General features: G+C 44.7%; 1 protein-coding gene across 1 annotated transcript; it reads left to right on the plus strand.

The window, feature by feature from the left end:
* LOC124118373 (cell death abnormality protein 1-like) lies at window positions 1-25,430 on the plus strand. The gene is made up of 16 exons (XM_048399347.1): window positions 1-83; window positions 3,347-3,524; window positions 4,162-5,127; window positions 5,461-5,961; window positions 6,295-6,541; window positions 12,549-12,640; window positions 13,090-13,206; window positions 14,968-15,049; window positions 16,310-16,395; window positions 17,121-17,197; window positions 17,957-18,041; window positions 19,113-19,186; window positions 21,800-21,836; window positions 22,443-22,540; window positions 22,760-22,885; window positions 25,281-25,430. The coding sequence occupies exons 2-16, from the start codon at window positions 3,458-3,460 to the stop codon at window positions 25,428-25,430; spliced, it is 2,805 nt and encodes a 934-aa protein (XP_048255304.1). The 5' UTR covers window positions 1-83; window positions 3,347-3,457.

Genomic DNA, 25,430 nt, shown 5'->3' on the forward strand with positions numbered 1-25,430 from the left:
TTTTGGACAAAGATGACTAGTCCTCGGGTATGTATGCACGGAAGGTGAAACGCTGGCTCTGTTACAAATGAAGCAGCCACAAGGTACTCGTAGTTCACGTCTCTAGTGCTGAAGCTGATGAAGGTAGTGCTCCATCTTTGTTTCATACATGGATATTTGCTCATGGCTTTATTATATTGTCACGTTAGCAATTCATATACTCGTAAACCCGTGAAAGGTCTTCAGCAACCCATGCTTGCCGTAAAAGGCGACTATGCTTGTCGACTAACGGGATCGGGTGGTCAGGCTCGCTGACTTGGTTGATGCATGTCATCGTATCCCAATTACGCGGATCGATGCTCATGATGTCAATCGCTGGATTGTCTGCTCCAGATTCAATTAATTACAGACCGACGTCATATAGCTGGAATATTGATGAGTGTGGCAAACACAAACAAACAAACATAAACACGTGCTTGTGACAAGTCGGTGTCAAAAGCCTCTGCTTTCAGCATGAAACAACAGAAGCCAAATGATTTTTCTCGATTTGAGATATGCCACCGTCTGAACATATGCTGTCAAGGTGGTGACAGTCAGTGTCAATGCCGACACACTTCATAATGTCCAAGATTATTGCACTTATATAGCGACGTGCATGCACGTGTGTGTGTTTGTGGCTGCTTGTACTAGTCCGGACTGATGCCGATTTATAGTGCTAGCCATGAGATACCATGCCGCAGTTTAACATGAATACCCCACTCAGACACAATATACTGACCCCGAGCCGACCAGTCCTTGTTTTAGCCAAGTACATCTTTTAACACCTTTTGATATAACGCGGCCGGGTGTTGCTTTAAGTGTTTAAGAGGTCGCCTTCTGCCTCGGCTATATCTTTTGACATGTCCTTCTATGGGACTCATGTTGTGTTTCTTTGTCGTTTAACGCCACACGCCAATATTCCAGCTATATGACGGCGGTCTGTAAATAATCGAGTTTGTAGCAAACAATCCAGTGATTGACACCATGAGGATCGATCCACGCAGTTGGGATACGATGACATACATCAACCAAATCAGTATACTGACTCCGATCCGACAGTCCTTGTTTTAGCCCCTTAATGCCGAACGCCAGGAATGGTGACAACAAGTACCATCTTAAAACGTCTTTTGGTATGACACGGCCGAGGATCGAGCCCCGTACCTTCCGCTCTCCTGGCGGACGCTCTACCACTAGACCACGGAGGCGGTCACTTCATAAACATAGACGCGAGTCTTATTGAAGGAAAACTGCGGGTAACGGGTTGTCGTTGGTTTTATGAGAATAAAACTACTGCGGAGTACAATAGAAATTCAGAAAGTGTATCCATATTATAACGTCGTTCCCCAAAGCAGACGGACAAAACTCAGATAAACATGAATAAACGGTTGTATCTAAATTTTATAGTTCACGCTAAAAATATTTTAAATGTTGCCTTGTTGCTCGCACTTAACGAGAATATGCATTTTATAACTAATTACATAATGCTCGGAAATCCTAGCCGGGGTAGCTCTATTGTGATGATATGTCCTACACGCGTTTGTATGAGGCGGAAGGATATTTGAATTTTCCTTGTATGACTAACCCATTTCTGTTCCCTGCTTAACATGGGGATGTTTGAATGCTTTGCTGTGGTTAATACTTGTATCATTGCAATGACGTGTACGTGCTATGGTAAAGGTACTTCCTTGTTTGAGTAGCCCCTCGGTAGAGTGTTCGCTCGTCAAGCCGGCCAGGGTTCGATCCCCATACGAGGGCTCGTCAAAAAGTTAAACAAACTTTATTATGGGCCATAACCAAGGTGCGCTAGTTAAGGTAGTACATTGTTTGAGTAGTTCATTGCAAGTGTATTTGGTCTCTTGTGGCCGTTTCTATATTAGTGACAGCAAGTTGAACGTGGTAGGGCTCCAGTTGGACGCAGAAATGGAAAAGAACGAGTACCGAGCAGTCACGTTTTTGACTTTAGAGAATAGTACTACCTAAGAAATTCATGACCGCATGTCACAAGTGTATGAGGACAAGGGTCCTAGCTATCCAACTGTTGAACGTAATGTTTAAGGCTGGGAGAACAAGCCTTGATGATGACCCCAGGTCTGGACGTCCCTCAACTTCCATCCATAAAGACCCGTGCTCGTGGGTTTCACCGAAGTGGTAAACGTCTGAGACCTGCATCACTTCGGGCTTTCCTCCCACATTAAGCTGACACGCCGTGATATAACTGGAATACTGTTAAAAGCGGCGTTAAACCCAACTCACTCACTCACTCCATCCATAAAGATTCAATCAAGGAGATAGTAAACATATACTGTCAGATAGACGTATTACCATTGCTGAACTTGAGGAAGACACAGGTCTAAACCATGGATCCACTGAAAACTAATATTCATGAACATTTACATGTGAATAAGATATCTACTCGTTGGGTGACACAGTTTCAAAATTCTGATCTTGAGGCAAAAGGAACTGACATTACGAGAGACAATTTAGAGCTTATTGAGGAGGATTTTGTCAAAGAATTAGTAACGGGCGATGAATCATGGGTTTACCAATTTGATCCCGAGTCAAAATGTCAATCTATGAAAGAGCACCATCCTACTTCTCCGGCCCCAAAGAAACTAAAGTCTTCAAGATCAGTGAAGGAGGTTATGGCCACTGTATTCTGGGATGCAAAGTGTGTGATCCTTGTTGATTACTTAGAAAGTTAAAAGACGATTACCGGTGCCTACTATGCTGATTTGCCTCATCGCCTGAGAAATTATATTAAAGAAAATCTACGAGAGATGCTGATTGCTGGAGTTCTACTACTTCATGACAATGCCTCTTCCCACACCTCTTGACTTGCAAAGGCTTCTGTGCGACAATGTGGGTTCGAAAACACTTTCACATTTGTTGGTTTTGTTTGAACTTTTGACCAGCCTTCAAAGACACTACATACACACCGCGGGGGCACGGGTGGCCCAGTCCTCTTAGGCCCCGCGATTCGCTATGCAGAGTTGCGTCCCTTGAACACGCCAGAAATCTATGATTGTGGGTTCGAATCACGATTCTCCCCGATTATGTTTCCAGGTTTGTCAGCACCACACCCGTGCTCGTGGGTTTCACCGAAGTGGTAAACGTCTGAGATCTGCATCACTTCGGGCTTTCCTCCCACATTAAGCGGATTTGAGAGAACTATTAGTCTATTTATTATGATACAGACTTGACACAAGCAGATAAGATGATACGTTTTCTTAGCTATGGACCCATCGACAATCTATAAACACCGCCCAAATCGGTATTAGGTTTCCCATAAGAAAGCACCGATACACTTGACTGTGTGACTCTGTTGCAGGTAACCTGGCGCCTGTACCCATCCCCTCTCCAGCATACAGGGTATGAGCTGCTGTGGAGACAAGGCTGTACATGGAACATCCCTGTATTGTTTATAATCCATGGGGATAGAATGCAGGTCACGTGGCTCTCTACCTTGTCCTCTGTAATCATCCTGATTGGTCCAAGGATCCCATGCAGTAAGATTTAATGACGTAATATACTGTACTTGAGTGAGTGAGTGAATATGGTTTTACGCCGCTTTTAGCAATATTCCAGCAATATCACGGCGGGGGACACCAGAAATGGGCTTCACACATTGTACCCATGTCGGGATTCGAACCCGGGTCTTCGGCGTGACGAGCGAACGCTTTAACCACTCGGCTACCCGACCGCCTTACTGTACTTGAAATTAGCTGGCCAGCAAAAGCAAGTGTACGCTCATCTGGGTTTTAGGGTGGAAATAATTATACAAACAAGAAATGGTTATTCGATGGTGATGTATTTGATACGGGTATCAGAGGCCATACTGCTTGCATCGCATCAATGATTATGTTACAGCAAGTGGCTGTGTTCAGCCAAGTAACGTTTGTCAGTTTTAGATTTAATCAAATTTTCAAGTGTATATTTTCTTTTCCCCGGAGTAATCGCTCTGTTTATCTTTAACATTTAGTAAGATATCAGGAACAACAGATTTAATAAGTGTAGAAAGTGTGCATTGTCCAAAGGGCGATAACAAACTACTTTGCATGTATTTTGTTGTATTAAGAAATGTGTTATATCATTTTTAACAATGTATGTGTGTTTCTATGATTGTTCTACCAATTTATATCACAGCATCCCCAGAAAGCACACCATGCAGCAACTGTGACGGTAACAACGTGACCTGTGTTGACGGTGTGTGCTCACCACGCTGTGTCAGTGTGACGTCATCTGGAGAGTGTCGGTGTCGGGACTCCAGGTTCTATGGTAAACAGTGTGAACATGACTGTCCAGACACCTGTCTCAACTCTCGCTGTCAGATGGACAACACCCGTGTTGTGTGTACAGAGGGATGTGTGGCCGGCAAGAAGGGAGATAACTGTGGTATGAACTGTCCTACAGCCTGTACACAGTGTGAACGTTATGGTGATGGTTGTACAGGACCGTGTCAGAATCCCCGGTATTACGGTCAAAACTGTACAAAACCTTGTTCCTCGAGCTGTACAGATGAATGTAATCGGATCACGGGGGAGTGTGGCAGCTGTGAGCCAGGTTACACAGGGGACAAGTGTGATGTTACCTGTCCCCCCAACTGTAGAGATGGATGTGATAAAGGCACGGGGGAGTGTGACAGCTGTGAGCCGGGTTACAGAGGAAAGAACTGTAATGACACCTGCCCCCCCAACTGTAGAGATGGATGTAATAGGATCACGGGGGAGTGTGGCAGCTGTGAGCCAGGTTACACAGGGGACAAGTGTGATGTTACCTGTCCCCCCAACTGTAGCGATGAATGTGATAAAGACACGGGGGAGTGTGGTAGCTGTGAACCAGGTAACACAGGGGACAAGTGTGATGTTACCTGTCCCCCCAACTGTAAAGATGGATGTACCAAAGACACGAGGGAGTGTGTCAGCTGCGTGTCGGGTTACAGAGGGAAGAACTGTAATGACACCTGTCCCTCAAGCTGTAGCGATGGATGTGATAAGGGGATCGGAAAGTGTGAGGGTTGTAAACCAGGGAACAATGGGAAGAACTGTATTATCTCCTGTCCTACCACCTGTAGGGAAGGATGTAATCATGACGGTGGGTGCATCTTGACAGGTAAGTTGTACACATATTATTTTATTCATTTCAATCCCACATTGGAATAAACACTTCGAAAGTAGTTATGTTGTGCATTTGCTGGTGTCACAAAGAGAGGGGGTTGTGACAGTTGTGATACTAGAAATACGATAGGGATTATTTTATGTTTCTCTGTCTTTACTTTGGAATACGGACACTGATTGAAGAGGGTCATATCAACATAATGTCTACATGGACTAATCCGTTGGGATTCCGGGTTAGAACGTTATGGTGATGATTGTACAGGACCGTGTCAGAATCCCCGGTATTACGGTCCACACTGTAGAACACCTTGTTCCTCCAACTGTACAGATGGATGTAATAGGATCACTGGGGAGTGTGACAGCTGTGAGCCAGGTTACATGGGGGACAAGTGTGATGTTACCTGTCCCCCCAACTGTAGAGATGGATGTGATAAAGACACGGGGGAGTGTGGCAGCTGTGAGCCAGGTTACACAGGGGACAAGTGTGATGTTACCTGTCCCCCCAACTGTAGCGATGAATGTGATAAAGACACGGGGGAGTGTGGTAGCTGTGAACCAGGTAACACAGGGGACAAGTGTGATGTTACCTGTCCCCCCAACTGTAAAGATGGATGTACCAAAGACACGAGGGAGTGTGTCAGCTGCGTGTCGGGTTACAGAGGGAAGAACTGTAATGACACCTGTCCCTCAAGCTGTAGCGATGGATGTGATAAGGGGATCGGAAAGTGTGAGGGTTGTAAACCAGGGAACAATGGGAAGAACTGTATTATCTCCTGTCCTACCACCTGTAGGGAAGGATGTAATCATGACGGTGGGTGCATCTTGACAGGTAAGTTGTACACATATTATTTTATTCATTTCAATCCCACATTGGAATAAACACTTCGAAAGTAGTTATGTTGTGCATTTGCTGGTGTCACAAAGAGAGGGGGTTGTGACAGTTGTGATACTAGAAATACGATAGGGATTATTTTATGTTTCTCTGTCTTTACTTTGGAATACGGACACTGATTGAAGAGGGTCATATCAACATAATGTCTACATGGACTAATCCGTTGGGATTCCGGGTTAGAACGTTATGGTGATGATTGTACAGGACCGTGTCAGAATCCCCGGTATTACGGTCCACACTGTAGAACACCTTGTTCCTCCAACTGTACAGATGGATGTAATAGGATCACTGGGGAGTGTGACAGCTGTGAGCCAGGTTACATGGGGGACAAGTGTGATGTTACCTGTCCCCCCAACTGTAGAGATGGATGTGATAAAGACACGGGGGAGTGTGGCAGCTGTGAGCCAGGTTACACAGGGGACAAGTGTGATGTTACCTGTCCCCCCAACTGTAGAGATGGATGTGATAAAGACACGGGGGAGTGTGGCAGCTGTGAGCCAGGTTACACAGGGGACAAGTGTGATGTTACCTTACGAGAGAAAAATCGTATTTACGACTTTTGTTTTCATAATGACGACTTTATTCTCGTAATTACGTGTTTTGTTTTCATAAAGACGACTCTATTCTCGTAATTACGAGTTTTGTTTTCATAATGACGACTTTATTCTCGCCCCACGGCTTTTAAAAGTCTCTTACCAATACAAAATACCAATATGGTCCTAACGGGCTTTCGTAGTAATCGCTAATATGAATGATATCCGTTTTAGCTTATTGTGGTTGGTAGTACACGTCTGTGCATCATACGTATACTTACTGCTGTTTCTATAACGATGAATGAGCTACAGATTCACAACAAGTGTGACGGCATCAGGCGGTTCACTTGGGGGTTACCTTCGAGAGTGGTTGGCGGGTGGGGCGCATTGTGACGGGTGTCGGTGGGTACAAGGTGTTATTGTGACTAATACCTGGCGAGTTACAAGGAGTTGTTGAGGAGGGCGTTACGGGGACATATTTTGACGGGTGTCGGTAGGTACAAGGTGTTATTGTGACTAATACCTGGCGAGTTACAAGGAGTTGTTGAGGAGGGCGTTACGGGGACATATTTTGACGGGTGTCGGTAGGTACAAGGTGTTATTGTGACTAATACCTGGCGAGTTACAAGGAGTTGTTGAGGAGGGCGTTACGGGGACATATTTTGACGGGTGTCGGTAGGTACAAGGTGTTATTGTGACTAATACCTGGCGAGTTACAAGGAGTTGTTGAGGAGGGCGTTACGGGGACATATTTTGACGGGTGTCGGTAGGTACAAGGTGTTATTGTGACTAATACCTGGCGAGTTACAAGGAGTTGTTGAGGAGGGCGTTACGGGGACATATTTTGACGGGTGTCGGTAGGTACAAGGTGTTATTGTGACTAATACCTGGCGAGTTACAAGGAGTTGTTGAGGAGGGCGTTACGGGGACATATTTTGACGGGTGTCGGTAGGTACAAGGTGTTATTGTGACTAATACCTGGCGAGTTACAAGGAGTTGTTGAGGAGGGCGTTACGGGGACATATTTTGACGGGTGTCGGTAGGTACAAGGTGTTATTGTGACTAATACCTGGCGAGTTACAAGGAGTTGTTGAGGAGGGCGTTAAGGGGACGTTTTGTGACGGGTGTCGGTGGGTACAGGGTGTTATTGTGACTAATACCTGGCGAGTTACAAGGAGTTGTTGAGGAGGGCGTTACGGGGACATATTTTGACGGGTGTCGGTAGGTACAAGGTGTTATTGTGACTAATACCTGGCGAGTTACAAGGAGTTGTTGAGGAGGGCGTTACGGGGACGTATTGTGACGGGTGTCGGTGGGTACAGGGTGTTATTGTGACTAATACCTGGCGAGTTACAAGGAGTTGTTGAGGAGGGTGTTACGGGGACGTATTGTGACGGGTGTCGGTGGGTACAGGGTGTTATTGTGACTAATACCTGGCGAGTTACAAGGAGTTGTTGAGGAGGGTGTTACGGGGACGTTTTGTGACGGGTGTCGGTGGGTACAGGGTGTTATTGTGACTAATACCTGGCAAGTTACAAGGAGTTGTTGAGGAGGGCGTTACGGGGACGTATTGTGACAGAGGTGCATAGTGTGAATGTGATGAGAGCCGGGTGAGTTGTGACAGTTATGGCCGGTTACAGGGATGTATTATGACAGTTATGGCCGGTTACAGGGATGTATTGTTACAGTTATGGCCGGTTACAGGGATGTATTGTGACAGTCACAGTCGGGTTACAGGGATGTATTGTGACAGTTATGGCCGGTTACAGGGATGTATTGTGAGAGGTAAAGTCGGGTTACAGGGATGTATTGTGAGAGGTAAAGTCGGGTTACAGGGATGTATTGTGACCGTTATGGTCGGGTTACAGGGATGTATTGTGACAGTTATAGTCGGGTTTCAGGTATGTATTGTGAGAGTTTTAGTTGTGTTACAGGGATGTATTGGGACAGTTATGGTCGGGTTACAGGGATGTATTGTGAGAGATAAAGTCGGGTTACAGGGATGTATTGTGACAGTAATAACCGGTTCACATGGGTGTATTGTGCCAGTTATAGGCGTTTCACAGGGATGTATTGTGCCAGTTGTGGTCGGGTTACAGGAATGTATTGTGAAAGTTATGGTCGGGTTACAGGGATGTATTGTAAGAGTAATAGTCGGGTTACAGGGATGTATTGTGACAGTTATGGTCGGTTCACATGGGTGTATTGTGACAGTTATAGGCGTTTCACAGGGACGTATTGTGCAAGTTATGGTCGGGTTACAGGGATGTATTGTGACAGTTATGGTCGGGTTACTGGGATGTATTGTGAGAGGTAAAGTCGGGTTACAGGGATGTATTGTGACAGTTATGGTCGGTTCACATGGGTGTATTGTGGCAGTTATAGGCGTTTCACAGGGAGGTATTGTGAAAGTGATGATCGGGTTACAGGGATGTATTGTGACAGTTATGGTCGGGTTACTGGGATGTATTGTGAGAGTAATAGTCGGGTTACAGGGATGTATTGTGACAGTTATGGTCGGTTCACATGGGTGTATTGTGACAGTTATATTCGTTTCACAGGGACGTATTGTGCCAGTTATGGTCGGGTTACAGGGATGTATTGTTACAGTTATGCTCGGGTTACAGGGATGTATTGTGAGAGTAATAGTCGGGTTACAGGGATGTATTGTGAGAGTAATAGTCGGGTAACAGGGATGTATTGTGACAGTCACAGTCGGGCTACAGGGATGTATTGTGAGAGTCACAGTCGGGTTACAGGGATGTATTGTGAGAGTCACAGTCGGGTTACAGGGATGTATTGTGAGAGTCACAGTCGGGTTACAGGGATGTATTGTGAGAGTAATAGTCGGGTTACAGGGATGTATTGTGACAGTTATGGTCGGGTTACAGGGATGTATTGTGACAGTTATGGTCGGGTTACAGGGATGTATTGTGACAGTCACAGTCGGGTTACAGGGATGTATTGTGAGAGTAATAGTCGGGTTACAGGGATGTATTGTGACAGTTGGGGTCGGGTTACAGGGATGTATTGTGACAGTTATGGTCGGGTTACAGGGATGTATTGTGACAGTCACAGTCGGGTTACAGGGATGTATTGTGACAGTTATGGTCGGTTCACATGGGTGTATTGTGAAAGTTATATTCGTTTCACAGGGACGTATTGTGCCAGTTATGATCGGGTTACAGGGATGTATTGTGACAGTTATGGTCGGGTTACTGGGATGTATTGTGAGAGTAATAGTCGGGGTACAGGGATGTATTGTGACAGTCACAGTCGGGTTACAGGGATGTATTGTGAGAGTAATAGTCGGGTTACAGGGATGTATTGTGAGAGAAATAGTCGGGTTACAGGGATGTATTGTGACAGTCACAGTCGGGTTACAGGGATGTATTGTGAGAGTAATAGTCGGGTTACAGGGATGTATTGTGAGAGTAATAGTCGGGTTACAGGGATGTATTGTGACAGTCACAGTCGGGTTACAGGGATGTATTGTGAGAGTAATAGTCGGGTTACAGGGATGTATTGTGAGAGAAATAGTCGGGTTACAGGGATGTATTGTGAGAGTCACAGTCGGGTTACAGGGATGTATTGTGAGAGTAATAGTCGGGTTACAGGGATGTATTGTGGGAGTAATAGTCGGGTTACAGGGATGTATTGTGACAGTCACAGTCGGGTTACAGGGATGTATTGTGAGAGTAATAGTCGGGGTACAGGGATGTATTGTGACAGTCACAGTCGGGTTACAGGGATGTATTGTGAGAGTAATAGTCGGGTTACAGGGATGTATTGTGAGAGTAATAGTCGGGTTACAGGGATGTATTGTGACAGTCACAGTCGGGTTACAGGGATGTATTGTGACAGTCACAGTCGGGTTACAGGGATGTATTGTGAGAGTAATAGTCGGGTTACAGGGATGTATTGTGAGAGTAATAGTCGGGTTACAGGGATGTATTGTGACAGTCACAGTCGGGTTACAGGGATGTATTGTGAGAGTAATAGTCGGGGTACAGGGATGTATTGTGACAGTCACAGTCGGGTTACAGGGATGTATTGTGAGAGTAATAGTCGGGTTACAGGGATGTATTGTGACAGTCACAGTCGGGTTACAGGGATGTATTGTGAGAGTAATAGTCGGGTTACAGGGATGTATTGTGAGAGTAATAGTCGGGTTACAGGGATGTATTGTGAGAGTAATAGTCGGGTTACAGGGATGTATTGTGAGAGTAATAGTCGGGTTACAGGGATGTATTGTGAGAGTAATAGTCGGGTTACAGGGATGTATTGTGAGAGTAATAGTCGGGTTACAGGGATGTATTGTGAGAGTAATAGTCGGGTTACAGGGATGTATTGTGAGAGTAATAGTCGGGTTACAGGGATGTATTGTGAGAGTAATAGTCGGGTTACAGGGATGTATTGTGAGAGTAATAGTCGGGTTACAGGGATGTATTGTGACAGTCACAGTCGGGTTACAGGTGAGGTGAGGTGAAATGGGGTTTAACGTCGCGTCCAAGATTATTGCACTTATATAGCGACGTGCATGCACGTGTATGTGTGTGTGTGTCTGCTTGTACTAGTCCGGACTGATGCCGATTTATAGTGCTAGCTCACTGAAATACCATGCCGCAGTTTAACATGAATACCCCACTCAGACACAGTATACTGACTCCGAGCCGACCAGTCCTTGTTTTAGACCCTTAATGCCGAGCGCCAGACAGGGTAACAACAAGTACAATCTTTTAACGTCTTTTTGTATGACGCGGCCCGGGATCGAACCCTGGACCTTCCGCTCTCCGGGCGGACGCTCTACCACAAGACCACGGAGGCGGTCTCGGGTTACAGGGATGTATTGTGAGAGTAACGGTCGGGTTACAGGGATGTATTGTGAGAGTAATAGTCGGGTTACAGGGATGTATTGTGAGAGTCACAGTCGGGTTACAGGGATGTATTATGACAGTCACAGTCGGGTTAAAGGGATGTATTGTGAGAGTCACAGTCGGGTTAAAGGGATGTATTGTGAGAGTTATAGTCGGGTTTCAGGTATGTATTGTGACAGTTGGGGTCAGGTTACAGGGATGTATTGTGAGAGTAATAGTCGGGTTACAGGGATGTATTATGACAGTCACAGTCGGGTTACAGGGATGTATTATGACAGTCACAGTCGGGTTAAAGGGATGTATTGTGAGAGTTATAGTCGGGTTTCAGGTATGTATTGTGACAGTTGGGGTCAGGTTACAGGGATGTATTGTGAGAGTTATAGTCGGGTTACAGGGATGTATTGTGAGAGTTTTAGTTGTGTTACAGGGATGTATTGTGACAGTTATGGTCGCGTAACAGGGATGTATCATTCTATTATGGGCGGGTGTCAGTTAGACATAATTTAAGTTGTTGGTGGCATAGCAGGTACTTGTGAATACAGTTGTTCACGTTGATGGAAATGTGTGGGTTCGTATTATGATAGTTATGGTAGAAACGTTTGGATCGCGTTTCATACAACTCCAATTCGTTTTACTAACTACTGTTTATGACGAAACATGGAGGATCGCTTGGTGTAGTCATCTCACTGTTTGTATACCCATCCATTAGCAAAGATTCCTTAAATATACTCTTCAAAAGGGTAGAGAATACTCAGAAATAACTTAGAATTTCCAGAATGGTACCATATATAGTTTTCTTAGTAACAGTTCCATGATAATAATGAACAAATTGGGAACACATTACAACCTGTAGTGATGTATGAAAGTAGATGTTATGAACGCCCGCGATAGGGAGAATTTGGGTAATTTCAAAGTTGACGTTTCTGGATCAGTAGTGCGAAATACCGCCACGATTTGTCTAACATCCATTCACTCGACGAGCATACTGCTTATGAGCCTCCCAATAGCGATTTGTGGGAGTCTGTCCCACTCCTCTTGCAGCGCCTGGCCCAGGTAAGCCATCGTGGTCGGCGGCCTATGACGTTGACGTACACGTCTCCCTATAATGTTCCAGGCATTCTATGGATGTTGTGCTGCTGGAGGTGGGCATTGGCGATCAGTGCACGGTGATCGAGGGCGTTCTCGTCCAGAAAACGCCTTGCAAAGGTGACAACATAGGGTGTCAGTATGTTGACCCGATGGTACAGATGGTACCTTCTTTGCACAATATGGAGTGGGGTTCGGTCAGTCATAGTGACACCTGAGATCTCAGGTTGACATTGGCTTGAGGTTCATTTCGACGTCACCAGACACGACCACGCCTATCAGGGAAGTGCAAAGTTAATCAATAATTGACAGAAATAATGGTCCGCAGAGATTAATGGGCCTTCCTTTATAGTGTCAAAATCAGGAATGACATCTACTGATGTGTTTGGCGCTACGGTGTGAGGCACGTGTAAACTGAAGGTAGTGGTTTCAGACACAAACGTTCCGTCACAGGATGTTATCTTCGTTCTTTAATACTTTGTATTTACATTTATATTTCATGTTCCCCTAAGTGTATAATTTGCTTTTTTCAACAGAACAGAGTGTAAACTAGTTTGCACTTTGTACAGTTCCAGAGGGTCTTGAGGGCCTAGAGGGTCAAGAGGGTCTGGAGGGTCTAGAGGGTCTGGAGGGTCTAGAGGGTCTTGAGGGTCAAGATGGTCTAGAGGGTCAAGAGGGTCTAGAGGGTCTGGAGGGTTTCATTTGGCCTTCGTCCTTCTTGTGGACATACCTGTAATGATGTCTTTGGTATGCCGCAAACAGACTCAAGACATTGACTGGCAGTTCGATGATTAGAAAGACTGCCAGCGTCCCAAATTTATAATTTAATTCATATGACATTGTTGTACATGTAGCAGGGCGTGGAGTCGTCCCACAGATGACATCCTTACCTTGTCAGCTTGCTGATTGGGTTAACCTCTTTGGTCATGTGGACAAGGCGTCCGACCTCTGATCAGAAGGTCCGTGGTTCGAATCCCATCACAGGACTCGGATATTTTATGGCCGCTACATACACAACAGCCCAGTGATCCTTGTGTGACGCCAACTCGTCGTAAACAGATACTTTCCAAATATTTTCATGTTTTTAATCAAAGTGCTCACGAGATTTGATGCACTTCGCGAAGTAAAACCCGTTTGATCACAATATAGGTTTTGATTACTGATCAGATCGCCTTGACTGGGCGCCGCCATTTTGTTTGAAGCAAATGCATGTGAAACGAGAGGTGGAATTTGATTGACATTAGGAGAGACATAGAATGGACATAACTCGTAATAGCCACTGGTGACGCTACGATCGATATTTTCCAAATCTTTTTACGTGTATAATCAAGGTTCTCAAGTAATTTGACGCTTTTTTGCGAGGTAGGACTCGTTTAGTTACAATATAGATCTTGACTATCGATTAGAGCGTCTTGACTGGGAGCCGCCATTTTGTTTGAAGTGATATGAGATGTGGAATCGGATTGGTCAATAGGAGGGACATAGAAGGGACAGAACTCGTAATAGCCGATCGAGTCACGAAGTTCACGAAAATCAAGCCTAGTTCGGCAAGGATAGGAACTTGACTTTTATAGTCAGTTAGCTCCCTGGCCTCCGGAAGATGTGCAAAAGAATATGTTCAAACTAAATGCGATTGCCCAAACGATTTACATTTAATAGCATTACTTGCATATACAATGTAACAAACACGCAGACACATGTACACACATACGCAGACGCAGACACACACATACTCACACAGACGCACACACACATACGCACACATACACACAAACGCAGATACACACATACACACAGATGCAGAAATACACCTACAGAGACAGACGCAGACACACAAATACACATGACGCAAGCACACACACACACACACACACACACACACACACACACACACAAATACGCACCCATACACAAAGATGAAGACATACACATACATATATACACAGACGCAGACACACACACACACACATACATAGACAGACGCAGACTCACACATACAATTAGACGCAGACACACACGCAGATACGCACACAGAAATACATACACAGACGCAGACACACAGACTCGCACATACAATTAGACGCAGACACACACATACACACGCAGACATACACATACACACGGACATAGACACACATACAGAGAGAGAGACACATACGCGCACATACACACAAGCTCAGATACACATACACAGACAAACGCAGACATGCACAGGTAGACATACACAAACGCAGACACACACATACGCAGATACACACACATTTATTTTGCCATTGTCTTCCAAAGCTTTTGAGTCAATATATTTAGATACTGAATCACTGTTTAAATGACCAGCAGACAGCCACAGATGTTAGCGAGAGGCCAATATATACGGGATATATTTGTGCATGTATTCTGTGACTTGATCATGACCTTCAACTGGTATATCATGAACACGTTTGTTTCAGACACAGGAGCCAGCGCTGAAGCCACGTATGTTGTACTTGTCGCCATCCCCATCCTCATCCTCGTTGTCATCGTGTACAGAAGGTGCGCGGTTCATTGTATTCGTGTATACACCGATACTCCAATTAGAGAATACCACGCCCATAAGCAGAATAACATTAATAAAAGCCTCACTGCATGCTTTTCCGTTTACTCATTCGTGACCAACTCGTGTTATTCCGGGACAAGCCGAATAGCGACTCGTTTCCCTCTCATGGCCATTTTTGCGACCGGGTTCCGTCTTAGAGTAAACGGGCATACCTAAAACAATTGTCAACTCGTTGCGTTATGGTTCACATATATTTCCCCATATATTTTATATATTTCAGATGCAATTTAAAGCACATCTGGACATGCGGAGTTATACAGTATGATTGAACACATTTAACTGGGTCATTGGTATATTTTTAGATGCAAGACATATGTAAAATCAAAAATTATTTCCGACGGATTCTTTGACATAGAACTTGAAATCATACGCGCATTCTGATTGGTTTGTCGTATTCTCGCGCATTACATTCATCGATAGGGGGATGAGTCTTCTTGCAGGTTACGGAAAGGGGCGAGTGGTGACGAATGACCGTTTACCGTCAAGGCGACGTAAAGTGGGGACCATGTTATTAAGGGTATGTCGTTCCATGTTGGTCCCTGAAACCATTTATGGAACTTTTATCGTCAGCCCTATGCGTGTCACGTTCAACAGTACCCGCCCCGCAACGAAGAAGGGATCGAGCCTTACGTTGTCTTGTTTATTTATCATCCACGCCCATCTTGCGGATTTCACGACATGCATAAGAATACCATGTACCTTTTATTTTCAAACAAAGGCGACGCAAAGGAAGACAGCAGAACCAAAAAGGAACTCCTAATCCAACTTACACATCGTGTTCGGGTAAGAATATAGCCAATAGAAAATCGATCTAAACTAATCGATGTGGTGTTAGTATGACTTTTGAGAGTTCCTTATACCTTATTTTGACCCAATCAAAGGATCTTGTCAACAAAGGGATAAAATGTATTTAATAAAGTTATTTGTACAAAATTTAATTTCCCACCATGTTCGAGGTCCAATTGAACACAATACAGTAAACTACGGTTATAACGAACTCAAAGTGACCACAAATTTTAGTTCGTAATAACCGTAGTTCGTCACAAGCATATATACAGCATAACTACAGCAAAAAGTCGGGACAAAAGGTAAGTTCGTTATATCCGTCAGTTCGTTATAAGCGTGTTCGTTATAAACGTAGTTTCCTGTATGTGCATGTGGAAGGTAATTCAGAACTATGCCTATTTCATGTGAAGTTTCATCATGGTATACCACTACATCGACTTCCTTGGCCTCATATCTGGACAGGACAGTGTTACAAGTGTCCATCCTCCTGAGGCAAGTCCAGTTTCCACCCTTGCCGAACTAGGCTGGAATTTCCAGGCTCGATCGCAGCGCCACCAGTGTCTATTACGAGTTCCTTCTACGTCCCTCCTTTTGACCAATCAGATTCCCCTCTCATATCACTTGCATTGGCCTCAAACAAAATGGCGGCGCCCAATTAAGACGATCTGATCGATAAACAATATCTATATTGTAATAAAACGGGTCTTACCCCGCGAAGTGCATCAGATCACTCGAGCACCTTGATTAAAAACATGAAAAGGTTTGCAAAATATCTGTCGACACCCAGTCGACAGTACTCATGCTTTGCAAATCCTGCAGTCGACCGAAATCTGCATGTTGAAATCTATGTTGTTTACGAAACATGTGACTAGTTCGTTACGCGATTTTGATTGGACCATGCATAGACTCGTTAATGCAGCCAAAATGTAACTCCTGAATTCCAGCCTAGTTCGGCAAGGGTATAAGCTGTACTTTAATAGTCAGTTAACGCCCTTGCCCCGGGGAGATGACAGGTGTCATGTTATTGGGATTTTACTGCATGTTATGGGATTTTACTGTTTTCGAAGTTACATACATGTTAATCTGCGTGTCTTCGTGACCGGAAATGTAAGACACATAACGAGACTTAACATTAGGATAAGACGAAAATTCTGCAAACGAATGTATACATGCAACCTAAGTGTGCATTCCGCACATAATAATCATATGTCCATCTTCCAGTCTATACACTAGGCGGGGACATGTGTGATGAGCTGAACGGGGACACGTCGAAGGAGGTCATGGAGGGAGAGTTTAAAGTAGGTATACTTCAAGGCTCTGAATACATCATCAAACGTACGGGGGGCACGGGTGGCCCAGTCGTCTAATTGCCGCAGTTTTGCGTCCCTTGGGCACGCCAGAAACCTATTATTGTTGGTTCGAATCCCGGTTCGCCCTGATTATGTTTCTAGGTTTGTCAGCACCACACCAGCTCGTGGGTTTCACCGAAGTGGTAAACGTCTGAGACCTGCATCACTTCGGGCTTTCCTCCCACGTTAAGCTGACACGCCGTGATATAACTGGAATATTGTTAAAAGCGGCGTTAAATCCAACTCACACACTCACTCAACCGTACGATAAATAAATAATGTGATGCTATATGGCGAGTGGGTGGTCTGTGGTTAACGCTGCTAAAATTTGGAGGCTTACGTCCTTGGTGCAAATATGTTTATCAGCGAGGGGTCTTAACATAGGATGGATGTGAGATTCGAACCACACACCCGGGTGCCGTTGTGCGAAGCGATCTTAGCGCTAAGGTGATCGTAACTTCCATACCATAACACAGACTTACGACAGTCGTAGCGTTAAGGTTGGTTTGTACAACGGCACCCAGGACCTTAAGGTACATCCCTGCACATGGACTCCCTGATATATAGATAGGGGAGTGTTGTGTGACTTGGCAGATTCTGTGTCTCAAACCCCGACCATATTTGCCTTGTCAATATCCAAGTAGTTACTCCATGCTCTCTGCGGCTTTAAACACCACTCGCATACAAGCTATTATGTTTCTGTTTTAGAAACTGCCTTCTTATATAAAACCAGTAAATTGTGCCACTTTGGACGAAAACGAAGGGAAGAACAGATACAAAGATATCCTGCCATGTATGTAATTATATATCCTGCTGTACTCTTTATTTGGAGTCATTTTACAAAAGAAATTTATACTTACTTTAATTAATCTTAGATAGGTAAAATTTTGCGGTTCGTTATGGAACTTCTACTTTGAGTAAATGTTCGAAATTGGAGTTTATGGATATCTATGAATTGCTGATCCTTTTCGCGAACACCAGGGGCCACTTGCACAAAGCCATCTTAGCGCTAAGATTATCTTAAGACTATGTTAAAGTATGGGAGTTACAATCATCTTAGCGCTAAGATCGCTTTGTGCAAGTGGGCCAAGGTGTTATCACCATTTTTTCAGCGATTCATAATTATAATGTTCACTGTTTGGGCTTCTGCGCCAAATCGGACCGCCTCCGTGGTCTAGTGGTAGAGCGTCCGCCCGGAGAGCGGAAGGCCAGGGGTTCGATCCCCGGCCGCGTCATACCAAAAGACGTTAAAAGATGGTACTTGTTGTTACCCTGTCTGGCGCTCGTCATTAAGGGGCTAAAGCAAGGACTGGTCGGCTCGGAGTCAGTATACTGTGTCTGAGTGGGGTATTCATGTTAAACTGCGGCATGGTATCTCAGTGAGCTATAAATCGGCATCAGTCCGGACTAGTACAAGCAGCCACACAAACACACACACGTACATGCACGTCACTATATAAGTGCAATAATCTTGGACGCGACGTTAAACCCCATTTCACCTCACCTCACCTCTGCGCCAAATTGAGTCTGTTTTGGTGGATAATCGAGACTGGTTGTCTCTGGCGTTGACGTTTTCAATTTCACATTCAATTTCGAGGTTTAATCTTATCTAAAACATAGAGATTCACACGGAGGACTTTTCTCTGATGTTGGTCAGCCTTATCACCCTATTTTCGAAATATTCTCCATGTCACGTGTTCCTTAACAGTAGCATCAAACAGACATGGCGGATAGATATCTGATAAAATGCATGTCCCATTTGGTTATTTCACACGTGTGTCCGACCAACTGCTACTGTTATTGCAGAGAAACAGTTCAATCCTGCCACAAAAACAGCATAAGATGTGATTTTTGGTATTTACAGTTGATGCTACACGAGTGCCCCTTGAGATTGAAAATGAAGATGACAGCGACTACATCAACGCCTCTTACATAGATGTAAGTTATGAACAATTTAGGTTGGTTCTTATTAGATTTTGTGTGGTTCTTGTATTAAGTATGGTTCTCGTATTTATTATGGTTCTTGTATTTACTGTGGTTCTCGTATTTAGTGTGGTTGTTGTATTTACTGTGGTTCTCGTATTTACCGTGGTTCTTGTATTTACCGTGGTTCTTGTATTTACTGTGGTTCTTGTATTTACTGTGTTTCTTGTATTTACCGTGGTTCTCGTATTTAGTGTGGTTCTTGTATTTACCGTGGTTCTCGTATTTAGTGTGGTTCTTGTATTTACCGTGGTTCTTGTATTTACCGTGGTTCTTGTATTTACTGTGGTTCTTGTATTTACTGTGGTTCTTGTATTTAGTGTGGTTCTCGTATATACGGTGTTTCTTGTATTTACTGTGGTTCTTGTATTTAGTGTGGTTCTCGTATTTACTTTGGTTCTCGTATTTAGTGTGGTTCTTGTATTTACTGTGGTTCTTGTATTTACCGTGGTTCTGGTATTTACTGTGGTCCTTGTATTAACCGTGGTTCTGGTATTTACTGTGGTTCTTGTATTTACTGTGGTTCTGGTATTTACTATGGTTCTTGTATTTAGTGTGGTTCTCGTATTTACTGTGTTTCTTGTATTTAGTGTGGTTCTTGTATTTAGTGTGTTTCTTGTATTTAGTGTGGTTCTTGTATTTACTGGGGTTCTTGTATCCTGTGGTTCCTGTATTTAGTATGTTTCTCGTATTCAGTGTGGTTCTTGTATTTAGTGTTGTTCTCGTATTTAATATGTTTCTTGTATTTACTGTGGTTCTTGTATTTAGTGTGGTTCTCGTATTTAGTGCGGTCCTTGTATTTAGTGTGGTTCTCGTATTTAGTGTGGTTCTTTTATTACCGTGGTTCTTGTATTTACTGTGGTTCTTGTATTTAGTGTGGTTCTTGTATTTACTGTGGTTCTCGTATTTAGTTTGGTTCTCGTATTTGGTGTGGTTCTTGTATTTACCGTGGTTCTTGTAATTACTGTGGTTCTTGTATTTACTGTGGTTCTTGTATTTACTGTTGTTCTAGTATTTAGTGTGGTTCTGGTATTTAGTGTGTTTCTTGTATTTAGTGTGTTTCTCGTTTTTAGTGTGTTTCTTGTATTTACTGTGGTTCTTTTATTTAGTGTTGTTCTCGTATTTAGTGGTTTTCTTGTATTTACTTTGGTTCTTTTATTTAGTGTGGTTCTCGTATTTAGTGTGTTTCTAGTATTTACTGTGGTTCTTGTATTTAGTGTTGTTCTCGTATTTAGTGTGTTTCTTGTATTTACTGTGGTTCTTGTATTTAGTGTGGTTCTCGTATTTAGTGTGTTTCTCGTATTTACTGTGGTTCTTGTATCCTGTGGTTCTCGTATTTAGTGTGTTTCTAGTATTTACTGTGGTTCTTGTATTTAGTGTTGTTCTCGTATTTAGTGTGTTTCTAGTATTTACTGTGGTTCTTGTATTTAGTGTTGTTCTCGTATTTAGTGTGTTTCTTGTATTTACTGTGGTTCTTGTATTTAGTGTGGTTCTCGTATTTAGTGCGGTCCTTGTATTTAGTGTGGTTCTCGTATTGAGTGTTTCTTGTATTTACTGTGGTTCTTGTATTTAGAGTGGTTCTCGTTTTTAGTGTGTTTCTAGTATTTACTGTGGTTCTTTTATTTAGTGTTGTTCTCGTATTTAGTGGTTTTCTTGTATTTACTGTGGTTCTTGTATTTAGTGTGGTTCTCGTATTTAGTGCAGTTCTTGTATTTAGTGTGGTTCTTGTATTTACTGTGTTTCTTGTATTTACTGTGGTTCTTGTATTTAGTGTGGTTCTCGTATTTAGTGTCTTTCTTGTATTTACTGTGGTTCTTGTATTTAGTGTTGTTCTCGTATTTAGTGTGGTTCTTGTATTTACTGTGGTTCTTGTATTTCTAGTGATGCTTCTTTTTTTACTGTGGTTCTTGTATTTAGAGTGTTTCTTGTATTTACTGTGGTTCTCGTATTTAGTGTAGTTCTAGTATTTGGAGTTGAGTATTTGGATTCGAACCTCAGACTCGTCCTAATAATGTTACTTGGTTGGGAAGCATCACAGCGAGCTCGGGGGTTTCTCCAAGGATGTACTCGTCTGTGACCGGCATCACTACACTACACTACACAGTTACAGTGGTGAGACCGCCTCCGTGGTCTAGTGGTAGAGCGTCCGACCGGAGAGCGGAAGGTACGGGGTTCGATCCCCGAACTCGTCATACCAAACAAACGTTAAAAGATGGTACTTGTTGTTACCCTGTCTGGCGCTCGGCATAACTCATTAAGGGATTAAATCATTTTTAACATGAATACCCCACTCAGACACAGTGTACTGACTCCGAGCCGACAAGTCCTTGTTTTAGCCCCTTAATGCCGAGCGCCAGACAGGGTAACAACAAGTACCATCTTTTAACATCTTTTGGTATGACGCGGTCGGGGACCGAACCCCGGACCTTCCGCTCTCCGGGCGGACGCTCTACCACTAGACCACGGAGGCGGTCTGATATTTCTGGAATAATGCTCACAGCTCAACCAAGTCGCTTAATAATGTATTGGGAGTTACACAGTTACTCATGGAGACTCTCTCCCCTACAGGGATACATGGACCAGACCCGCTATGTTGCAACCCAAGGTACGTGGAGACTTTCATGGGTTTGGTAAACTACTTTCTTCCTCATCTCCACGCATATAATAAATAATACTACCAAAAGATACTCGTGTCTATCCTACTAAGTCGACATTCAAATGGCTTCTTAGTTTAATATGACTATGCCAATACTCATGTCAATCGGAACACAACAACGAACTCATCATTACGGGAATTTTTATTTTCGCTTTAATATGGATATAGTTACGAATTCATTTCAATATTTCTTGCGTTTATGGCCTCGTATAAACGTGTTAAACTCCAAACTCTAAACGCTAAAACTTATTAAAGTCAATTCATATGAATAAATACGTCAACAATAATAACTTGACAGACTGCTTATTTCACCATTAACACAAAAAATCAAAAGTACGAAATCGGTGACATCATTTAGCGCAATAATGCAACACAAGCCCCGCCCATTCTATTATCAGCCAATCAAGAATCAAAAGTCCGCCAGTGGCCGTGATTTAATTATTTTTTGGTGAATTAAAACATAAGGACAGGACAGATCTCTTGGTTAACCAATCAAATGCCATGGAATGACATGCAACGTTTTTGCTATAGATAGCCTTGAAAACCTTTCTACAGGGCCCTTGGAACACACAAAGAACGACTTCTGGAGGATGATATGGCAACTGAACACCGCCAAGATTGTCATGGTTACTAACCTCATGGAGTCGGGGAAGGTCAGAATACATTATGTCAGCTTCTGGCAAAAAAATAATAATCAAGACGTCTCCAACCATGAAGTGATGATATCGACGACGTTCATGTACAAATATATTTTGGACTGCCGATACAAACATCTTTACACACCATGATATCATCACATTAAGTATTATGAGCAAATAATAGTACTACTACATTAATAACCCTATGTATATATATATCATGCATTCTCTCAGTTGAAGTGCTACATGTACTGGCCATTCTGCAGCTCTGAGTCCACGATGTACGGCAGTATAAGTGTTCAGTGCGCGAAAGAGGAGGTCTACGAGACCTACACCCTCCGCTCAATGGCGATCTGGAAGGTAGGTGACCTACACCCAGCGCTTCCTGTTCATATGGAAGGTAGGTGACCTGAAACACCCGCTGGCCATCTGGAAGTTAGGTGACCTACACCCTCCGCTCCCTGAACACCTTGAAGTTAGGCGACCTACACCCTCCGCTCAATGGCGATCTGGAAGGTAGGTGACCTACACCCTCCGCTACCTGAACACCTAGAAGGTACAATGTAGGTGACCTACACCCTCCGCTCCCTGAACAGCTAGAAGGTAGTTGACCTACACCCTCCGCCCCGTGAACACCTAGAAGGTACAATGTAGGTGACCTACACCCTCCGCTCAATGGCGATCTGGAAGTTAGGTGACCTACACCCTCCGCTCCCTGAACACCTAGAAGTAAGGTGACCTACACCCTCCGCTCCCTGAACACCTAGAAGTAAGGTGACCTACACCTTCCGCTCCCTGAACACCTAGAAGTTAAGTGACCTACACCCTCCGCTCCTTGAACACCTAGAAGTTAGGTGACCTACACCCTCCGCTCCCTGAACAGCTAGAAGGTAGGTGACCCACACCCTCCGCTCCCTGAACACCTAGAAGTTAGTTGACCTACACCCTCCGCTCCCTGAACACCTAGAAGTAAGGTGACCTACACCTTCCGCTCCCTGAACACCTAGAAGTTAGGTGACCTACACCCTCCGCTCCCTGAACAGCTAGAAGGTAGGTGACCTACACCCTCCGCTCCCTGAACAGCTAGAAGGTAGGTGACCTACACCCTCCGCTCCCTGAACAGCTAGAAGGTAGGTGACCTACACCCTCCGCTCCCTGAACACCTAGAAGGTAGGTGACCTACACCCTCCGCTCCCTGAACACCTAGAAGTTAGGTGACCTACACCCTCCGCTCCCTGAACACCTAGAAGTAAGGTGACCTACACCCTCCGCTCCCTAAACACCTAGAAGTTAGGTGACCTACACCCTCCGCTCCTTGAACACCTAGAAGTTAGTTGACCTACACCCTCCGCTCCCTGAACACCTAGAAGTAAGGTGACCTACACCTTCCGCTCCCTGAACACCTAGAAGTTAGTTGACCTACACCTTCCGCTCCCTGAACACCTAGAAGTTAGGTGACCTACACCCTCCGCTCCCTGAACACCTAGAAGTTAGGTGACCCACACCCTCCGCTCCCTGAACACCTAGAAGTTAGGTGACCTACACCCTCCGCTCCCTGAACAGCTAGAAGTTAGTTGACCTACACCCTCCGCTCCCTGAACAGCTAGAAGGTACAATGTAGGTGACCCACACCCTCCGCTCCCTGAACACCTAGAAGGTAGGTGACCTACACCCTCCGCTCCCTGAACAGCTAGAAGGTAGTTGACCTACACCCTCCGCTCCCTGAACACCTAGAAGTTAGGTGACCCACACCCTCCGCTCCCTGGACACCTAGAAGTTAGGTGACCTACACCCAGCGCTTCCTGTTCATATGGAATGTAGGTGACCTGAAACACCCGCTGGCTATCTGGAAGTTAGGTAACCTACACCCTCCGCCCCATGGCCTGTGTGAACGTAGGTGACCTTTTGGAAGGTTCCTGGACATATGGAGGGTAGATGACCTATTTTCTGGGCTCCCTGGACACCCGGCCATCTGGAAGTTAGGTGACCCACACCCTCCGCTCCGTGGCCTTTGGGAGGTAGCTGACCTCCACCATCCGATCCCTGGCAATCTGGATGACAGGTGACCTACACCCTCCGATTCTGACCATCTGCCATATAGTAGGTCGGGCAGATTCAACCTCCAATCCCTGGCCATATACTCGTTTGGTTACCTACACCATCCACTGGCCATATAGAAAGTGGGTTACCTACAAACTCTACACCCTGGCGATGTAGTCGTTGGGTTATCTACGCTCTCCACCCCCTGGTCCTATAGTAGGCGGGATAGCTACACCCTCCACCCCCTGGTCCTACAGTAGGCGGGAAAGCTACACCCTCCACCCCCTGGTCCTATAGTAGGCGGGATAGCTACACCCTCCACCCATTGGTCCTCTAGTAGGCGGGATAGCTACACCATCCACCCCCTGGTCCTATAGTAGGCGGGGTAGCTACACCCTCCACCCCCTGGTCCTATATTAGGCGGGATAGCAACACCCTCCACCCCCTGGTCCTATAGTAGGTGGGATAGCTACACCCTCCACCCCGTGGTCCTATAGAAGGCGGGATCGCTACACCCTCCACTCCGTGGTCCTATAGTAGGCGGAATAGCTACACCCTCCACACCCTGGTCCCATAGTAGGCGGGATAGCTACACCCTCCACTCACTAGCCATATAGTACAAATTATACCTACAACCCATGGACCCGCCCCTAGCAATATAATGCAAGTGAGCTCTCCGCACCGGTTGAAACGTTGCTGTTTTATGTCATTACAGGAAGGTACAGAGACAAGAATGATCAAGCAGTTCCACTTCACCCAGTGGCCCGACCACGGGGTTCCCAGTGACACTACAGCACTATTACACTTCCACAATGTAGTGAAGGACACGGCACTACCACTGTCAGGGCCATTAGTGGTTCACTGA

Source organism: Haliotis rufescens, unplaced genomic scaffold (genome assembly GCF_023055435.1).
Source record: "Haliotis rufescens isolate VD_foot unplaced genomic scaffold, xgHalRufe1.0.p SCAF_2, whole genome shotgun sequence".
Taxonomy (NCBI): Eukaryota; Metazoa; Mollusca; class Gastropoda; order Lepetellida; family Haliotidae; genus Haliotis; species Haliotis rufescens.